Consider the following 19,921-nt stretch of genomic DNA (forward strand, 5'->3'; position numbering starts at 1 on the left):
CCATCTAGGAAGTTTAGAAGTTTAGTTTGAGACTGGGGGTTGGGGGAAAGGGCTACAGCCTCTGCAAGCAATGGCCAAGGCTAACCTCATCATCAGAAAATTACTTTGGAGCTGGATAACCTTGGGCCAGAGCTTGTGGGTGAGGGCAGCAAACATTTGCTATGATGTTTGCTGCTGCAGAGGTAAGAATTCTGGGTCTCCAGTGGACTATGAGAAATTGGCAGCCACATACCTCTAACACAATATTAAAGCTCAGCTCATTTATAAAGTAGGAAGACTGTGTGTGCTTCCCCCAGACTCCTAACTCACATGGGAGGACACTCGGGAGGAAATGCCAGCCTCAAGAGGGGATTTCAGGAGGGTGAGAGAACCATTCCATAAGCCACAAAGCTAAGAGGGAACAGCAAGGGCCCTGTGCCCCAAGAAAGTGAAGCTCAAATGAAGTGAGCTGTCAGGCATCAGACATTGTGTAGTACAGGCACACCACCACAGACACCACAGAAAGATAAAGTGTGCAAGTGACAGGCACCTCGGCCATGCGCCCGAGAGCTTTTGTTACTTTGTATGTGCATGACGTACATATGTGTATGCATACACGAACACATATGAAAGAGGAACTATGTGGGAAGAGAAAGGAGCTCAGAGAGGAGGAAGTGTAGAAATAGGGGCAAGAAAAACAAAGATTACATTTTTCTCTCACACATGGAGTCTGCACCTGTACACGCACATGTGAACGGAATGGAGACTATTCTGGGGGAAAGAGCAGCAGGAGAGGGGCAGGAACAATGAGAGAGCACAGAGTAAATAAGATGAGGTACTCTAACATTAATTAAGACACATGGGGCTGGATGGAGAGGTGTCTCAGCACCCACACTGTGGCTCAACACCTTCTTCTGGCTTCCGCGTGCACCAGGCACTCGTGGTACAAAGACATGCATGCAGGCACTCACACAGGCACCTTAAAAAATAATAGTAAACCATAATGAAAATAGTAAATTATTTAATAGTAAATGTACTATTATTTAAAATAAATAGTAAGTAAATAGAAAAATATGGAAAAAATAAGGTGCTAAAGAGAGAGAGTGTAACAGTTAAGAGAGCGCACTACACTTGCACTACACTTGCAGAGCTCTCATGTTGGGTGAGGGACTCACAATTGCCTGTAACTCCAGTTCCAGGATGTCCCACACACTCTTCACCTCTGTAAGCATGCACATGTACAAAGTCAGACCATACATACACATAGTTAAAAATAAAATAAAGCTTTGGTGGCCCATGCCTTTGATCCCAGCACTTGGGAGGCAGAGGCAGACAGATCTCTGTAAATTTGAGGCCAGCCAAGTCTACATAGCAAGTTCCACACCAGCCAGGACTACGCAGAGAGACTCTTATCTTAAAATTAAAATAAAAATTAAAGAAATGAAATCTTTAAGTGTATATCAAAATATACTACTGAATGATTTTGTTGGCAATGGTACATTATGAAAGTAGGTAACTTTTTCTTTTTAAATAAAACTTAATATAGTCTTAAGTTAATAATGAATCCCTTTAAGACAATAAAATATATACTATAACACAAAGTCAGTCCTCAAAGATATTGCTAACCTGTATTTTTAAGTTTTAAGAAAAGATCTGTCCCTGATATGCAGAAAGACTCCAATTTTAGAAAGAAAGAAAAAACAGGCCACAGTGGAGAACATTCTGGCACGTGATTGTTTTACATGTATTTCTTTTTCTGAATAGGTAGATTCTTGTTATTCAAAATTCTAGAGTGTCAAAACTCTACCACAAAGGCTTTATTCTATGTTAGCTCTCCATCTCCAAAGGCAATCAACACTACTGGGCTTTATGTAGTCTTCCATATATGCACATAAAGGTAATGTGTATGTTTGTCTTAGTACAGGAAAGGATATAACATATACATATGAGTTTCATATTTTCTACACTACCGGAACATTAGACACATGACTGAAGTTTTTCTTTTCTCTAGCTACACTTCAGGATACCTTATGAAGCTTCACACAAAAGGCTTTCTCATTCTTTTCTACAGCAAATATTTCATTTAATAAAAAAATGAGTCATTAATTTATGAGGTCTCTATAGATAAACATTTTCCCCAGATTTTTTACCACTCTAAATGGTGCTATAGTAACCCTGTATCTACATTCTTAAACAGGAGTGAACCTATATAAAATAGACACTGCAAAGAAATGGTTCAGTGGAAAATATGTTCTAATTGTGATGGATGCCAACAGTGTAATTCAGGCCCCCTGGAGTAAGGCATGGCCATGTTCTGTGTGTACCTGTAACAACAGTAAGTCATTTCCAGTCAGGCTACACAAACTTCGGATATCAAAGAGTCACTTCTCAGAGTATCTTTTTTTCCAAACAGCATAATGTATACAGAGAAAAGGTAGACGGTATTTTATTCTTCTAAGTTTAAAGGAATGCCCTAACTTACTGGAGAACTGCTGGCAACACAACTGTAGCTGGATTCGGCAGGAAGTGTAAGGAGGAAAGAAAAACATAAGTTTATTTCCTGAGGTATACAGTGTGGGAAGATGGAATCTCGTGTGAGAGAGACAGGAAAAAAACAAATGTAAACACATCCTTTTAGGTTTCTGAAATCTAAAGCACTAGAAACAAGAAAAAGCCAATTTTTCAGTAGTGCAGATTTTAATAGGCCAGCCAAATACGAGTTAATTCTCTGGTTATTTCTAGAGAAAACAGGACAAGTTTTTACAAATTAGAAGACAGCGGAGAAAGGCTTTTATTATTCTTTTTCATGAGTGTGTATTTGTTTATCTTAATATGATTATAAAAGTTTAATTTCTCAACCTAGTAATATCATGTATAACATCACAACTGAAATAAAAATATTAAATAGTAACCAAATAATAGTAGAATATGGTATTCTCTACTGTGACAAGATCATTGTTATGGTTCCTAACTAGCCAAAATCTTGGGAACACTGAGTGGAGGAGGAGAAATGGAAGCTGGACAGTAACGATTTGTAACTGATGGTCTCAACACCCCAGTGAGGCATAAAACCACAGCCTTCTTCAAATACTCTGTATTTCATTCTTTTTTTAAAAAGACTTATTTATGTATGAATACACTGTTGCTGTCTTTCAAACTCACCAGAGGAGGGCATCAGATCCCATTACAGATGGTTGTGAGTCACCATGTGGTTGCTGGGAATTGAACTCAGGACTTCTAGAAGAGCAGTCAGTGCTCTTAACCACTGTGCCATCTCTCCAGTCCCTCTTTTTTTGGTTTGTGTTGTTGTTTTGTCTTTGTTTTTGTTTTGTTGCTTGGTTATTTTTTTGTTTCTTTGTTTTGAGACAGTTTCTTCTAGCTGTCCTGAAGCTTGCTTTGTAGACTAGGTTGGCCTCAAATTTTGCTGCTAAATGCTGGGGTTAGAGGTGTTCATGTCACCACCACCCAGCTCTTGACCTTTTTCAAACTATGATTTTCTTCTCAGGTTAGTGAGTGTGGCTAGGACACCGATCATGCTTCAGATTTGATTGAGCTTACTGTCTCTTGACAAGAAAGCCAAAAAAGGCAGGTTTTCCCTAAAGTGTCTGAATAGTAGGTCAAGGTTTCTTTAGAACTCATTTTCTAAGACTTCCCCTTCACCAGACAGTGCAGAAATAATTAGCCTAGCTTTTTTTTTTTTTTTTTTTTTCAGAGCAGAGGACCCAAAAGCAGGTGATGTGGTTAGAACTGAGAGGCTTACAGGAAAGCACATCAATCAGGTGATGCTTCAACTGAACCCAGTGACCATTCGGCCCAATTTCTCTTCAGGACCCCAAGAGTGAGTTGGTGAGGCTCCTCCGGGGTTATTCAGATAACACTCAATGTACTATACCTCATGAACGGAACTATAACATGATAACCAACCATCAACATTGTAAAAACACAACTATTCTTTTCAAAAAGCCGCAAGCAAATTATTAGCATGTCAGTTTAAAAATCAGAAAAGAGATTAAGAAATAAAAACAAAAAGTCTTCTTAGCATAAGCTTCCAGCCAGCATGCTGTACCATCCAAAAGGGAGTCACCAAATTTCAAGTCCTAACTGACTTAACATGAAAACAGTCACAGATATGAAACACTCCATCCCTGTGGAAGGATTTTAGATCCCAATTTTAGCTTCTGAAAAAATGACATGGAGATCTAATAAATTTATGAACAAGCTGCAGGCATAGGCTGGGCAGGCACTCATCTATTCTAACCCTCTATGGCAGCCCACTTCCTAGCCAGGTCTTGCCCTGGCTCCCTCTGTCCCAAGTGTATCCTCATGACTTCCCTGATGGTCTTCCCTCCTGGTCCGTCTCCCCTCTTATTCTCTCTCTCTCTCTCTCTCTCTCTCTTTTTTTTTTTTTTTTTTTTTTTTTTTTTTTTTTTTTTTTTTTTTTGCCCTACCTTCTTCTGCTCGGCTACCGGCTGAATCAGCTCTTTATTAAGCAATCCAAGGTGATGGAAAATAATTTTTACACACCACTGAGATGGGTTGTTCCAAATATCACAACAACGCTAACATCCAGACTGCATCCAGATCTCCGGGCACAGAAATCAGCATCTGAATACACAGTGCACAAAACCATCCCCCAATACCCCAGAGCTCAGTAGACTTCAAAAAGGACCTGCCTTTAAGTGATGTAATAAGTATTCCTCAGAGACTTTTACGATATCAGGAATGATTCTCTCTCCTCTGGGGAAATAAAGAACCCAGGTGTCCCCAAATTAAATATATATATATATATATTGAAAATAATCACAGTTCCTAAGACACTAAAGACAGTATGACCACTAGAGACTTTTGCTTACACAAACACACACCCTTCCTTTTTACCAGAACCTCAACAACAAATACCAAGGTTGCACAGTAAAAACACATTCCTGTTATTCTGCACACTGACAAATTCCTGAAGGAATAAAGTACTCTGAAAGGCTCAAGTCCTCAGTTCAATAATAAGTGAATATCCACTCATTTTCCCCTGCTGTTTTCTAAGATGGCAAAACTCTTTCTGTCTCCTCCCCTTTTTAGTGTCTCTGTTAACTCTGTTTACTTTCTCCGGGACAGTGACAGCCAATTCTCCATTTTTGAGCAGCTTTAAAGTTTTACTCCCAAGTCTGTAAGACAATCTGTCAAAAGTAGCATTCCTACTTTGGACAAAGCTTTAGTCTAGGCCCGAGTTTCTCTCAGAGGCAGCATTCCTAACATGTGAAGCAGACCTGCAGGACAAGGACGTTTTTAACAGCCTGTGTGGCTTATAGTTTGGCAGCAATAGCTGCTTCCAGCTCAACGGAAGCAAAATGTTTCCAGATCTTACTAGATGTCCCCAGGGATGTCAAAATGCTCCTGGTTAAGATCCACCACTCTAATCCAAGGAGAATCCTTCGTTATCACCAGTATTATTGGATGTTCAGTCAAATCTTTTCGATATGACCTTCACCTTCAGATTTGGCCAGATACTTGCAGAACTTCCCGCCCAACGAACATTTTAAATATAAGGTGTTAAGAGCACTCCAGGAATATGTTAGAAAATAGATCTGATATAAACAAAGACACTCGGGTACGTTCACCACAAGCACACGAAGAAATAAAAAGACAAGTTAAAGTGTATGTAATTTATAAATCTTGGCACATATAGGGGACAGGTGCTTATATAACATATACCTCACCTCTACAAGGGCTTATGTGCTTAATCTTTAGAATCCTACCACTGAGCTACATCCCACCGTAATTAGAATTTCTATTACCATAATATCAAATACATGTTAGCATTGTTTACCATAGAGCACAAAAACTTAAAAATAGGAAAGACAAAATATGTTAGAATGTTTTCAATAAAAATATAGTCACCAGTAAGAGTTCAGTGAGTCACAGCTGGGGGGAGGGGTGCTCGTGCACCATCAAATACAAGGGGCATGTAGAAAAGCCATTATGTTGAAAGATACAACCAGGAGTACCTTTTCTAGTAATTTAGCTGTGCTAAATCAGACTTTAATCTCCTCCTAGACAACGGCTTTGTACAGCGGGCATCTTGGGTTTCACATCAAGTACTTTAGTCCCAGTGGCTCACAATCTTCCCACCAAAGCTGTAAGTACTTTTAATATCCACATCTTATAAAAGAGAAAACAAATATGTTTAGAGACGTTAAACCAATTATCCAAGGTCACCAAAAGTAACTATTCACATTCCAACCAAGCATCCGGGATCCATAGCGATGCCTCAGTCACTGTACTACGGTATGATGTCTACTTTGAGATCTCGAAAACCAGTTACTTACTACTTACTGAGACCAGATCTCTCCCCTCTAAAGTATCCTTTTAGTCGCACACCCGTGATGCTCACAAGACTAAAAGGTAACCGCGTGACAGACTGTGCCATTATCAGTCTTTGGACACTTAAGTAAATTCACACGAAGGAACTTGTGTGGTCTGAAATGGAGACACTAGCTCAAGCAAGAGGAGGGTGGTTCTCAGAGAACGAGAGAGATCACCAAAATTTCTACTGCAGCCTCTAGTTCCTGCCTTTGCTTTTCACTACGAGGCTTCGAGACCTCAAAGCCTCCCTATTCTGGCTGCTTTCCATTTCTCCCACTCTGAAGGATGCAGGGGACGGTGTGGGGTGGGGGGCTACGCTAGGGCAAAGCGGGGTTCTGAGAGGAAGGCGGGCGCCCTGGCAGACGCCGGCAGGAGCGCGCGGAGAGGCTAGCGTGGGGGACAGAGGTAGGGTCGCGCAGGGAGCCAAAGACAGGGGCGGGAGTGTGCGCGCCGGGAACGGAGGTGGGATGAGGACCCCGACTGACGCCGAAGAGGCGCGGCGGAAGAAGCCGGACTGCCAACCCGGGTGCGCCGAGAAAGGAAGCGGGACTGGAACCCGGGCATTTCTTTTTTTTTTTTTCAAGCGGAGTAGAAAACGACCTCGAGCGCAGCCGTGGCCCCCGCGGCGGTGGGGACGCGGGTCGCCCGAGGTGCGCGGCCCGGAGCCAAGAGGCACCCACCCTTCCAGCGCCCGGGCCTTGCGTACCTGAGGCAGCCGCCTGGCTCTCCTCCGCTCCCCGTCGGTCCCCGACGCCGCCCGCCGACCCTCGGCGAGCTGCGGGGCTCCAGAAGGCCGGCCCCTCAGCTGCCTGCCCGTCCGACATCTGCAGCCCGCGCGGGGAGCGTCTCCGCAGCTAGCCGCTCGCGGCTCCGGAAACAGCCGAAGGCGAAGCGAGCGCGGCAGAGGAGAGCCGAGCGGAGCCGAGAGGAGCCCGCGGCCGGAAGGAGCGGCGAGGCGGCGGAGGGGTAGCCGCCGTAGCTCTGGCCTGACACGGGAGGGGGGCGGGGGCGGGGAGGTAACTACGTGCTTTTGGTCGCCAGTTTTTAAGGTCGGCACTCGCAAGGATCAACAAAATCTCGGGAAAATTCAGGAAAACACCGCCGGAAATCGTGGTATCCATAGAGACGCTGTCGGAAGTTGAGGTTGCTAGGAGGCCTTGGGCGCATCGACTGACAAGGCTAAAAAGTCCCAGAAGATTATGATTCTGACACCGATGAGAGTCTGAATCTTCACCCTAAAAGAACTAAATCTGGTCAATTACAAAATGCTACGGAAACAGATACACGGCTACCAACAGAAATAGATGCAAAGCAGAAGACACCAGATTTTCAAAGAAAATCAGTTTGAAGAGGAAGATCTACCTCAATCCAAGATGACCAAATCGAAGAAGAAACAAAAAGAGTCAGCTGAAGAAAAAAGTACAGCGCCATCTGAGGTAACTAAATCTGAGTTCCCAGACCAGAAGCTAAGAAAGACTACTGAGAAAGCAGATCTCAAACCTCCAGAGGAGATTCAAGTCAAGTCCACAGAGCCGTTAGGCGATGAGCAACCTGAGCAGATTAAAATCCCAGACAAGAAACGAAGACGGTCAACTAAAGAAAAAGTCTCAGAGCCAGTGGAGGAACTCAAACTAGAACATTTTGGAGAAAAATCAAGAAGATCAATTGATGAAGCAAGTCTAGAACTCTCAGAAAAAAGAAAATTAAGCGCTTCAAAGAAAGCACAAAAAAGCTCTTTTGACGAAAAATTTCCAGAGATGCTAGAAGAGATTACTCTAGGACTACTAGATGAGATAAACCCAGATGTTGAAGAGGAGACACAAGAAAAGTCAATTAAGGAGAAAGGTCCAGGGCCATCAGATGACAGGAAACTAACAACTCAAAAGTACAAGCGGAGAAGATCAAGTGGGCAGCCTAAATTAAAGGACACATTAATGGAGCCAAGTAAGGAGAAGGATCCAGTACTGCAAACACAGACTGAGCCAGAACTTCCAGAGGAGAAACTAATAAAATCAGCTGAGAAAACCGATCACAAGCTACTACAGATTACTACTTCTGAAATTTCAGAGAAGTCACAGCCTGAACTAACCAACAAGAAAAATTTAGAGTTACCAAATATACCCAAACCAAGAGAGGAGAGAGAATTTCCCAAGGAAGACAGTTCAGAGCCGAGCAAACCTAAGTACCCTCTAGGCAAGAATGAGCTAGTATTGTCTGAATATCCCAAAAAGTTGTCAGAAATAAAGCCTACAAAGAGTTATAATGAGTATCAAGTAGCATCTCCTAGAGAAAGTGTAGAATCCTTCAGTACAGTTTATGAAGCCCATAACGTTCTCAGAGACCCTCAAGCTGATATGAGTGAACTGTTTCCAGTCATTCCTGCTTTAGAGACTCCCATAGAACTGAGGGATTCTATAGTTTTACCCCAGGAGTTGGAGAATCTAGGATGTAAAGAATCTAAGACCGATCCAAATCTTGGGTCACAATTTGAGCACCTTACCTGGAGCCCAGAAAGGGTTGCAGAGTGGATTAGTGATCTCGGTTTCCCTCAATACAAGGTATATATATACAAAAGCAATGTTTTTGAAGTCTTGTCCTCCAATCCCAGTTTACTCTATACTGACATATTCTCTTGCCTCTAAGGAAGTCCTAGACTGTGGGGGAAGTCAATTTTGATTGTGTGTGTCTTTTTCTGTCTTGTGTGTGTGATAGTGAAGATTGGACCTAGTATATTATCACATATTAAATATACATGTTTATATATATGTACATATGTATTATATATATTATTTTAGAAGAAAAAGTTATATTTGATTTTTCTATTTATCCCATTTATTATAATTCTCTTCATTTCTTATAAAGGTTAAAAAAATGTGTAGCATCCCCTTTGCATAGAAATCTATAGTTTTAACATATTTTGTCAAAATTAGGTCTTTCTGCCCTTCTGTCAAAATGTCTCAGTGGCAATGCCCTCACCCAGAATTTATACTGTTTTTAGCTATCTGCCCAAATATGTCATATGTATCATGAGCACGTTAGAGTATTAATGCATATTAGCTATCCGCCGAAATTGGTTTTATCAGAAAAAAAAAAAAGTATTCCTTCTGAATTAATTGATGCCGACTATGGCATTAGGTTGTCACAGAAAAAGGATCTGAAACCTTTTGTGCCTTCTGTATTTAAAAATGTTCTTGTAATGCTAGCACTCAGGAGACAAAGACAGGAAGATCATCAGGAGTTGGAGGCCAGCCTGGGTTATAAACTGTGTTCCAGCTGGAACACAGTGACAGCTGTCCTCAACCCTGCCCTCACACACACACACATTCAAAAGCCACTGTCTTAGGAAGAAAAAAACGGTCACAACATACAACATGCAAAAGTAGATTGAAGCCACAGCATGAAATGTAAGCCAACACTTCTATAAAAAAAATCAATAGGCAAAAATATGGTTGTGTTCCTTCCAGTCCACATGATACATGTTTAAGGGATGTTCTTGCACTGACAGGAATGTTTTACTGAAAACTTCATCAGTGGTCCAAAACTCATCCACGTCAACTGCTCCAACCTGCCTCAGATAGGAATAACTGATTTTGAAGACATGAAGGTGAGTTGTACATCAGGTTTCCTTGTGCTATGTGCTAGGGCAATGCTACTTGCTGCCTGCCCCATCTTTCCCTGCTCTGGTCCATTCTGTCATCATACGCTCAACCCTCAGACTCACTGAGTCGCTTCCTCCCTCTGTCTTGAGCCTCACTTCCTCCTGTAGCACTTGCACTGTCTGGTGGATTTTTTTTTTTTCTCTTACAACTTTATTTTAAAAAGATAGATACATGTACAGATTTTTAAAAGCATTTTGGCATAAAACTATATGAATATATGTTTGTCAGTACTTGATTCTTTTAAACGTTTGATAGTCTGCGTTGAAATCATACTAGTTACAATGAGCATAAAGTACATGTAGAACAGAACGTAACATGGAAACAGTCAAAGTTTTCTTGGTGTGTATAGATTAAACATAATGATTTTTGAATACCAACTGTCTGGTGTTTTACTGCCTCCTACCACACTAACTTTCCTCCTTCCTGCCTTTAGCCCTTCTCAGCAAGCCTATGGGACTCGGCTCTTGGTTTCCAACTACTTAGAAACCATTTTTTAAAAATCCTTTCTGATCTCCCTGGTGCAAGACAGCCCCAACCCTTGGATAAGGATTCCAGGTCCAACCACCATTCTTTCCTGGCACCACTCCTCCACCTGAGCCTTCTCCAGCCTGCCAGGTCTAACTCCCAGACTAACTCATAGCCTACTGGCGCATGTTTTTCATGAACTTTTGGGGGCTTCTAATACATCTCCTGTTAGTAATTGGTCAATTTTGCCATTTCCTTGAGCTAATAGACCAGGGAAATCTGTACGAGACTGAATACGAGTAATAATACATAATAGATAATTTCTACTTTAATGGCCTGTTGCAGTTGCATAAATAACCATGTTAATTCTGAGTTATCAGGTACAAATTCAGCAGTGTATATATGGAAATAACTTTCTGCATATGAAGAGTCATTGACTATGTTAAAAAAATTCAGGGTAATCTAATAATACTACAAGGATTGCATATAATTCCAACTTGTGAGCTGAGGTGTAGTGACTTTGGAGCACTTTGCTTATTTTTTCTGATTTATAGCCTGAGATCCTCATCTTGTTTGCATGTGTGTAGAACATTGTTGCCCCTGGAATTGATGTTCTCTTTACGATGTGTGAAAGAATCCAGTTGGTTATTTTTACAAAGTGTATGTGTTTGCTTCTCAGATATTTGTTACTAATTTCACCCAAGTGAAATTCGCTACAGGCTCTTTGCCAATCCTCATTGATCATGACACAATCTCAGCGTCTGTAAGAGGTGCCATAATTTCAGCTGGACCTGTTCCTGACAATTCTACCTTTTTATAACTAACTCAGAAATCTTTTCTATGTATGACCTCAATTTTATACTTTATGAGCTAAGAAAACCCACTCATAATACCATCTTCTTTTTTCATAATGAGACCAGTAGGAGAATGAGTTGAAGAAAAAATGACCAAAATATAAGAAAGTTTAGGATCAATTTGATACACATGTGCCTCTTGCAATCTTTGTTTGACAAGAATTAATTCTTTTTCTAATTCATCTGTTAGACATCTTGGACATGTTAGACTGTTTAAATTTGAATCTCCTTGTAATGTTTGAAACAAATTACTTAACTTATATGTACCTAATCCAATTGTAGGCCTCAGCCAGTTAATATCTCCCATTAATTTTTGAAAATCATTATTTTTAATTGGTCCCTACATATCTGTACCTTTTGTAGCTGTAAGACTTGAAGTGAGTCTTAACTACTGGGAGACCCCCCCACCAAATGACACACGAGAATGGAGTTCTATGCAAATGTAAGAGGTTAATTTTCTAGTGTGTCAGGTGTCCCTCAAATAGCCCCTTGTGGTTTGTGACTGGAAGGTGACCTGAATGGCTATAACAAGCAGTTTTTATACTTTTTAGGGGTACAGGTTACATCAGCAAGGTTACAGTTCAAGTGTATTGGCTAAGCATATTGACCTTGGAATCTATTGGCTAGCAAGCATATGACACGCTTTCGAATTCTATCTGGGACCATAGGGAAAGATGACTATCAGTCAGTACATTCTGCAGTTTTTCAAGAATGTTTCTACTCCTCCCAAGAACCGTGAGTGGAGAATGGAACTTGGCCTAGCCTTGACCTGAGGTGGAAAGCTGGTACTTGGCCTAGCCTTGACCTGAGGCAGTGGGTGTAAGGCTGGCCAAAGCCCCTAGGGTCCTTCATGGTCAAATGTTTTTTGATTCATTTTATAACCCAAATAAGTAAGTGAATATTCTCTTTGTATTTTTCTGGAGCAATCTGTAATCCTCAGCATGAGAGAACTCTTTGTGTTACCTTAAACATATGCTCTAAAATATCTTTGTCAGAATTAGCCAACACAATGTCATCTATATAATGACAAATGATAGCCTAAGGAAATTGCTTATGGATTATTTCTAATGGTTGTTGCACAAAATACTGACATAAAGTTGGACTGTTTAACATTCCCTGTGGAAGTACCTTCCAGTGGTATCTCTTTAGTGGATAACTACTATTCAGAGTAGGTACTGAGAAGACAAACCTTTCTCTATCCTCTTCATTCAAGGGTATCGTGAAAAAGCAGTCTTTCAAGTCAATTATTATAGGTCATTGTTAACTACTCTTAAGTCCACTATCATTCTCCATTTACCTGATTTATTTTTTACAACAAACATAGGGGATTCCACGGGCTGGCAGATTCTTCTATATGTTGAGCCTCCAGCTATTCTTGTACCAGTTGTTCAAGTGCCTGCAATTTTTCTCTTGTTATGTGCTACTGCTCTTGCCAACACAGGCTTGTTTGATAATCATTTTAGGGGCAAGGCTGTTGGTATATTGGCAGTGGCCCCTTTCATAAATTTGGAAATTCAATCCCTTTGATGTCCTGTTTTTGGACCATGGGCACAGCTTGTGATTTTTTTCGATCACTCATATCAATAACTTCCCAGGAATGTCTACCATGTCACACTTAATTTCCTGACTTGCTGTCCCTGGAATCGCAAGAATATTAATTTGCATACTTTTGTTGTAAAATATTCCTTCCCCATAAATTTATAAGTATGTCATCCACATAAGGTTTCAATTTCCCTTTTGCCTCTTTGGTCCCACACAGGTAATCCATTGGACATGTTGTCTTATTTCTGATAATTTTCTAATTCCTATGAATGTGCATAAACCTTCAGAAGTGGCCAAACTGGATTCCAAGACTTTTGGGAGAGTCTACTAACATCAGCTCCTGTATCCACCAAACCTTCTATGTCAACAACATTCATTTACTGTTGAGTCTTTGATCATTAACCATTGTTTACCAGAACACACATTTTCCAGGACTCCCAAAAGCTCCTGTCCTTTCTACCAGAGTGGCCTCGCCCTTAATGTAAGGAAACAACAGCTGAGCACTTCTATCTCCGGCATCAGTGCGCATCTCCTTCCTTACATGGGCCATGATGCTCATGTCCTCCTTGCTGTCCTCTTCTACTACCCCTGGATGCACAGTAAATCCTTGAGAAGTTGATCTATTTTCTCCAAAGACTATGCCCACTGTTCCCGAGGGTAAAAGACCAGACACGCCAGTAGTTAACTTGTAACATTCAGCTTTTGGGGATAGAGAAAAGGGCATATCTGTGGCCAAACCCAAAGCTTCACTCCCTTCTGTAGCATATAAAAGATCAAAAATTCTTAATTTTCATTTTCTTGCCTACTTGGTACTTTCTGGCTGGCCAAAGGAAGATGGTAGTATTGTTTATTGCGGGGCCTGGAACTGACAGTCCCCTCTGTTTCTGAGGGCAAGAGGTTACCTCATATGTCCCTCTTGGACCAGCAATCCTTTGACTAATGTTTGCCCTTTCCAAGGCAGCTACAATACCCTGGAAAGCTTTGTTTCTCAAAACAGCCAGAACCTGCTTATTCTCTTTCTGAACACCCTATTCTCTAGAGTCAAATGTACCTGCTATTATAAGATCTGAATCTTCTAGTCTTGCAATGTTTTGGAAATGTCCAGACTCACAATGAAAGCATCAGGCATTTTGATTTCTAAGACGTCTAACATGGCTTGCCCTAGGATGTTAGCATGATGTTCTTGGGAGCCAACACCAGTTATCTCTCTTGTCCACTCATCTACTGGGGCTCCTCGTGCCTTCCATGGTCGGATTGCTCTCCTACATTCCGTATTTGTGTTTTCAAAGGCCAATATTTCTACCAATGACTGTTTGGTTTCAGGATCTGATATAGCTCTATTACAGCTAAGCCCCATCTCTGTAAGACTTTGGTAAATGCTTCCGCAGATCCCTGCATTACCATCATACATTAGGTAGATTGTCACCGTGGCTTTTTAATTAGACCCTAGGCCCTTAAAGCCATAGCACAACATTGTCCAGTAATGTCATCATAGGATCGGATTTGTTCTCCCAAAGCAGCGCAACACCCTTCACCAAGCAGCTGGTCTCCAGTAACATTTACCCCCCAACCCCACTCACTATATTCTGTTGTTCCACTTTTGTGGCTTTGTGCTTCCACCACAACAACCACTGTAATTGTTGTCCAGCTCTAGAATTGCTGACGCCAACCCTTTCCAATCTTGGGGGATAACCGTATTCTGCATAGCCCAAGTATTTAGCTTTTCTTTAGCAAATAAAGAGTGCAAACCATACAATACCACAGCCTCCTTGAAATTCCTCAGATCTAGCATTTGTATTGGACATCAGGTCAGTTCATTATAGCCAGGATTACCGTCATTAGCAGGCCTACGCTGCCCAAAGACTGGAAAGGCTGAAGGTACCTGTGTAGGCCCAAGCAAATCCTCTGGTGGTGCACTCAGCTGAACCGTTTCCTGCTCTTCCAGACTCCTAGTTTCCTGAAGGTGCTCTGGGCCCCTGGCAGTAAGAGTGCATGGAGCAGGTACATAATCTGAGAGGACCACACCACTGATAATGTCATTGCCCTCATGTTGACCACCAGAAAGTGGTGCCACTCGCTGAATTTAGGGTCCTTCCCACTGGGAGCATCCAGTCTGTGAGGACCAGGGTGTAGAGTTTCTCTGGATCAAGGCCATCCCATGGAATGCTCCTGGGCCTATTCTTCACCTGAATGGGCCCACTTGGTCCAGCTCATCCACCTCCAGCATGCTCTGGGGCCACTCATCCACCTCTTGCAGGCTCATCTTGCAGTGGGCCTGGCCGACATTGGAGGGCTGGGCATCATCGAGGATGAGACACAAGCACACTGAGTCCCTAGTGCCATGAACCCAAGTCTTATTTGTAACTTTCTATGACAGTGAGAAACCTGGCTCTTCCCATCTATAAACATATGCCTTAAGAGACAATTTTACCAAATAAAGGACAATGTTTATGAACACTTGGTTTTGACTCTAAGACTTACGTAGTATCTATACGAAGCTCTACTCTCCAAAGGTAAAGTAACCCATGTTAGCCTCCTTCCTTCCTACCACTTTAGAGTAATTATACTGTAAGTTTGTAATGGTCCTCATCTATAGTCCAGCCTATTGGCCCAACACTCGACTTTTCGTAGTTTCATGCAGTAAAGTCATTCTTTGTTCTGTGCAATTCTGTGGATGTTAATAAATGTGTAGCAGCATGTATCTACCCCCAAAGAACCATATCAATCAGTTCCCCTAAATTCAAACTTCTGGGTCCCCATTACCATCAGCTCATCCCTAGTCTCTGAATCTTGGCAATAATCTATTTGCCCCTATTCATTTTGTTTTTTTCCAAAATGGTGCATAAACAGCCAGTGGGTGTGTCTCACACATGCTGGCCCATCACTCAAGAGGATGCAGCACTTAAGAATTTCATTTTCTAATGCCATTTAGCTTATTAAAGCTTTCTTATCACTTTATTCTCTCATTGAAATAACTTAAGTATTTGTGTTCAAAAGACATAGGAAACTGAATTAAGCTTTGATTTCCTTGTATTTTCAAGTTATTCCCACTAAAAATATTCCTTTTATTTCAGGTAATATCCTATCATACCCGAGTGCTTCTGGGAATCGAAGAGCCGCTGTTCAGCCGCAGCATCAGGCTTCCCTACAGGGACAATATTGGCTTATTCTTAGAGCGAAAAGGGTATAGTGGAGTAAAGTCTGATTCTTTGACCTTGTCAGCATTTGTCGAAGCGTCAGGATTACAGGAGTGTAGTCCAGAAATAAAAGCCGTGGACAAGAATAAACACTCGGTGCCGGAAAACAGCCGGGAAGAAAATGAGGCAATCAAACATTTGAACAAGTGAGGCATTGCTAGACAAGGCGCAGTGGGGACCATTTCACTAGGGCTGGAGAGATGGCTCAGTGGTTAAGACCAATCGGACCACAAGGTTCAATTCCTAGCACCCTCATGGCAGCTGACAACTGTCTCTAACTCTAGTTCCAGGGGATCCAACACCCTCATGCAGACACACATGCAGGAAAAACCCCGATGCACATAAAATAAAAATAAATTATTATTATTATTATTTTTGCAAAAAGAAAGAAAGATCAAAATACATTCCCTTGGGATAGAGGTGTGGTCTTTCCTGTTTTCTTTCTCTCCTTTTCATTAAGGGTGAGAGTTAGAACTGCTGGCTCCATCTTCTTTGCGACACACAGCATCTCCCTCTGTTAAAGATAGCAGTATGTCTACCTTCCTTGATAATTTTTAGATGTGTTAAATTCTAATACACCTAGTACTAAGATTTGTTAGGGGAAATTATAATTGAAAATACGATCTCAGGCATAGTACACAGCTTTAATCCTAGCACTAAGCATATGGAGGCACGGATGATCAGGAATCCGAGGCTAGTCCGAGGTCCTAATAAGTCTCAGGAAGCCGCATAAATAAAATGTTTTTTAAAGTCTCTTGCAGGAACTCTATGATGCCACTTACAAGATGGGGTGGGGCTTGGCAGTAATGCGGCTGATCTGGGGTCACCCACACTCCTGTGTGTTGAACTGCCTGGGCCTGATGACCCCTGGCCTACATCAGATAAGAACACGTCTTAGTCTGATTGCAATCATTCTGAGAATAAAAATGAAGATAGAGGCTAGAGAGCCAACGTAGCAGTTCGGAGTGCTGCCTGCTCCCCCCCTGCCCTCTTCTAGTGCCCATGAGCATCTACAACTGTGGTGCACACAAGATCATGCAGATGGCATGCATGCACAATACGTAAGACTATGAAGTGGAGCTTAAACACATCCCAAAATATCAGTCAGTTTCCAGAGTGTTTGTCTTCCCAGTTTACCATCTGACCCAAAGGACAGCACAATGGAGCCAGGAACTGGAAGAGAGAACATGAACCAGGTAACCAGTGATGTCGGTGAAAGACAAAGGCAGCCAGGGGACAGTGGACATAAGGAGCTTCAGGAAGGAAGAGCAGAGCCCAGGAAGTGATGAGAATGAGCATGGGACTGTGAGTGGACCGGAGGCCTTCCACTCACCTACACTGGAGTTAATGAAATATCACGGGCTGGAGAGATGGCTCGGTGGTTAAGAGCACTGACTGCTCTTCCAGAGGTCCTGAGTTCAGTTCCCAGCAACCACATGGTTGTTCACAACTGGCTACAGTGTACTCATATACATAAATAAAAAGTTTGCATACCATGATGGCTGCCATGCTAGGTGTGATGGTACCCACCTTTAATCTCAACCTTTGGAAGTCAGAGAGAGACAGGAAGATCAGCTACATATGGCATTGGGCTGGAGAGATGTTAAGATGAGCAGTTAACGGCACTGACTGCTCTCCCAGAGGTCCTAAGTTCAATTCTCAGCAACTACACGGTAGCTCACAACCATCTGTAATGGGATCCAATGCACTCGTCTGGTGTGTCTGAAGACAGCTACAGTGTACTCACATACATAAAATTAATAAATCTTAAAAAAAAAATAGAGTAAGCAGACAAGCGTCAGAAGAGAGTGGGAAACAGCTTTGTTGCAGCCTCGTTCCAAACCAGGGAGAAGGAATCAAGGATGTGCAACATTCAGATCAGTAGAACCAGGCTTGGAACAAGTGCAGAAGGCTCAGGCACACACTCTGACAGAAAAGGCAGCTCAGGAAATGACTAGAGAGCCAGCGCTGGTGAGAGAGGTGGAGAGAAGGTACATACAACCTGGCTGTGATAATCGGCGGGTAAAGGCTGCCGCAGCGTGCGCCTGGTGACCCCAGTTAGATCCTTAGAGCCACGGCAGCAGGAGAGAACCCATTGACTCTAAGTGTATCCTGCACCTCTATTCATCACACACACATTTGTGAGAAACTATGTACTCATTTAGGGCATCTGTTTTTGCAGAAGTGTTAGAAAATATTAAACAAAATGACAAGCCTGTCAAAAATTGCTCATAAAGATTCTCCAAAAAAACCAAAAATTGTTTTTTCCAAGGAAGGGTCACTGTAACTCCAAAGACAGAGCACTTCTGGGCTCAGTGGTTAAGAGCTACTCTGTAGAGGGCCTGGGTTAAGTTCCCAACACCAACATAGATAACTCCAGTTCCAGAGGATCTAACCCTCTGACCCCCTCTTCTGACCTCATGTGCACATGCAGGTAGGCAAACAATTCATACATACAAAAAAAAAATCATAAAAAAATAAATACCTTCTGGGGCTGGCGAGATGGTTAAGCACAACTCCAGCTCCAAGGGTCTAATACTGTTCTGGCCTCTGTCTTAGGGTTTTACTGCTATGAACAATCACTGACTATGGCAACTCTTATAAGGACAACATTTCATTGGTGTTGGCTTACAGGTTCAGAGCTTCAGTCCACTATCATCAAGGCCGGAACATGGCAGCATCCAGGCAGGCATGGTGCAGGAGGAGCTTCACCTTCATCTGAAGGCTGCTAGAAGACTGGCTTCCAGGCAGCTAGGAGGAAGCTTTCTCAAAGCCCACAGCCACAGTGACACACTGCCTCCAACAAGACCACACTCCAACAAGGTCATACCCCCTAATAGTGCCATTCCCTGGGCCAAGCATATTCAAACCCCACAGCCTCCAAGGGCATCTGCAAACAACCCAGCAAATGCTAACATGCACACACACAAGCACACACACAAGCACACACACACACACACACCATTTTTTAAGTGTCTCCTAGTTTAATAAGTAATGGTTGTGAGGAGAAACTTGGTTGTGAAACGCCTGTCTGCGCTACTGCCCACCTTTCCTGGAAAAGAACCCAGTTTTGAAAGCATCTTTCAGGTGACCGTGATTCCTGGAAAGTGTGTACCAATCATCTTTCTAAGGCTTAAGAGGCAGTAAGTTAGGCTTAGAAAATAACAAAACCAGTGAGTCATGCTTTAAATGTATTTGGAGGGAATTTCTATAATACACAAAGTTAAAAAAAAGAAAAAGAAAAAGATCTTAGAAGCAGATACGGTTCAAAGATGCACATGCATTTGATGAGTAAACAGGAAACAGTTGGAACGAAAATGCTACCACATGGAAACTGCTATAAAGCATACCGAAGTTTTGTGAGCCAAAAGGTTTACCCACTTGGAAGGAAAGAAACCATATGACTGAAGGGAAAGGACAGTATTTCTACACTTCACCAAGAAACAAAACCAAATCGGGCCGTATGCCAGCGGCCATCCCACATCTGCAGTACAACTATAAATGTGGGAAGCCTGAATTAGAACATGGCAGTTGTTTTCCACATGGTGACAGAACACCAGAAATATGTCTAAATGAAGAATTGAGGACAGCAAGACAAAGCTATAGCAATGTCCCCAATGTGTTACAAAAACCCTGGTCATGGAGAAAGCTAAAATTCATCATTTTCTTTTGTTTTTTACTTTGTTTTGAGAACTATGTAGTTCTGGATGTCCTGGAACTTGCTCTGTGGACCAGGCTAGCCACTAACTCACAGAGACCCATCTGCCTCTGCTTCCCAAGTGTTGGGATTAAAGGCGTGCACCGCCACAGCCTAGCTGGATTCATCTTTTAAAAGGAGCAGATGTCTGTCAACTTTCCATCATGGAGT

At 42.2% G+C, this 19,921-nt stretch overlaps 2 protein-coding genes across 3 annotated transcripts in view; one reads left to right on the top strand and one right to left on the bottom strand.

Annotated features, from left to right (window-relative positions):
* TMED8 (transmembrane p24 trafficking protein family member 8) overlaps positions 1-7,160 on the bottom strand; it is a gene marked incomplete at both ends in the record, with an annotated part of 28,279 nt that extends 21,119 nt beyond the window's left edge. For both annotated transcript variants that reach the window (XM_080941765.1, XM_080941764.1), the window contains one exon: positions 7,043-7,160. In XM_080941765.1, coding sequence (XP_080797891.1) covers positions 7,043-7,160 — 118 coding nt within the window. The remainder of the gene's footprint in view (positions 1-7,042) is intronic.
* A 359-nt stretch (positions 7,161-7,519) lies between these two features.
* SAMD15 (sterile alpha motif domain containing 15) lies at positions 7,520-16,203 on the top strand (the record flags this gene model as incomplete). The annotated part of the gene is given in 4 exon segments (XM_080913006.1): positions 7,520-7,681; positions 7,683-8,894; positions 9,842-9,940; positions 15,931-16,203. Coding segments are annotated over 4 exon segments (1,746 nt in total), but the record flags the coding sequence as incomplete, so codon positions are not given.
* Positions 16,204-19,921: the final 3,718 nt, after the last annotated feature.

This window comes from Micromys minutus (assembly GCF_963924665.1).
Source record: "Micromys minutus genome assembly, chromosome: 1".
NCBI classification, from domain to species: domain Eukaryota; kingdom Metazoa; phylum Chordata; class Mammalia; order Rodentia; family Muridae; genus Micromys; species Micromys minutus.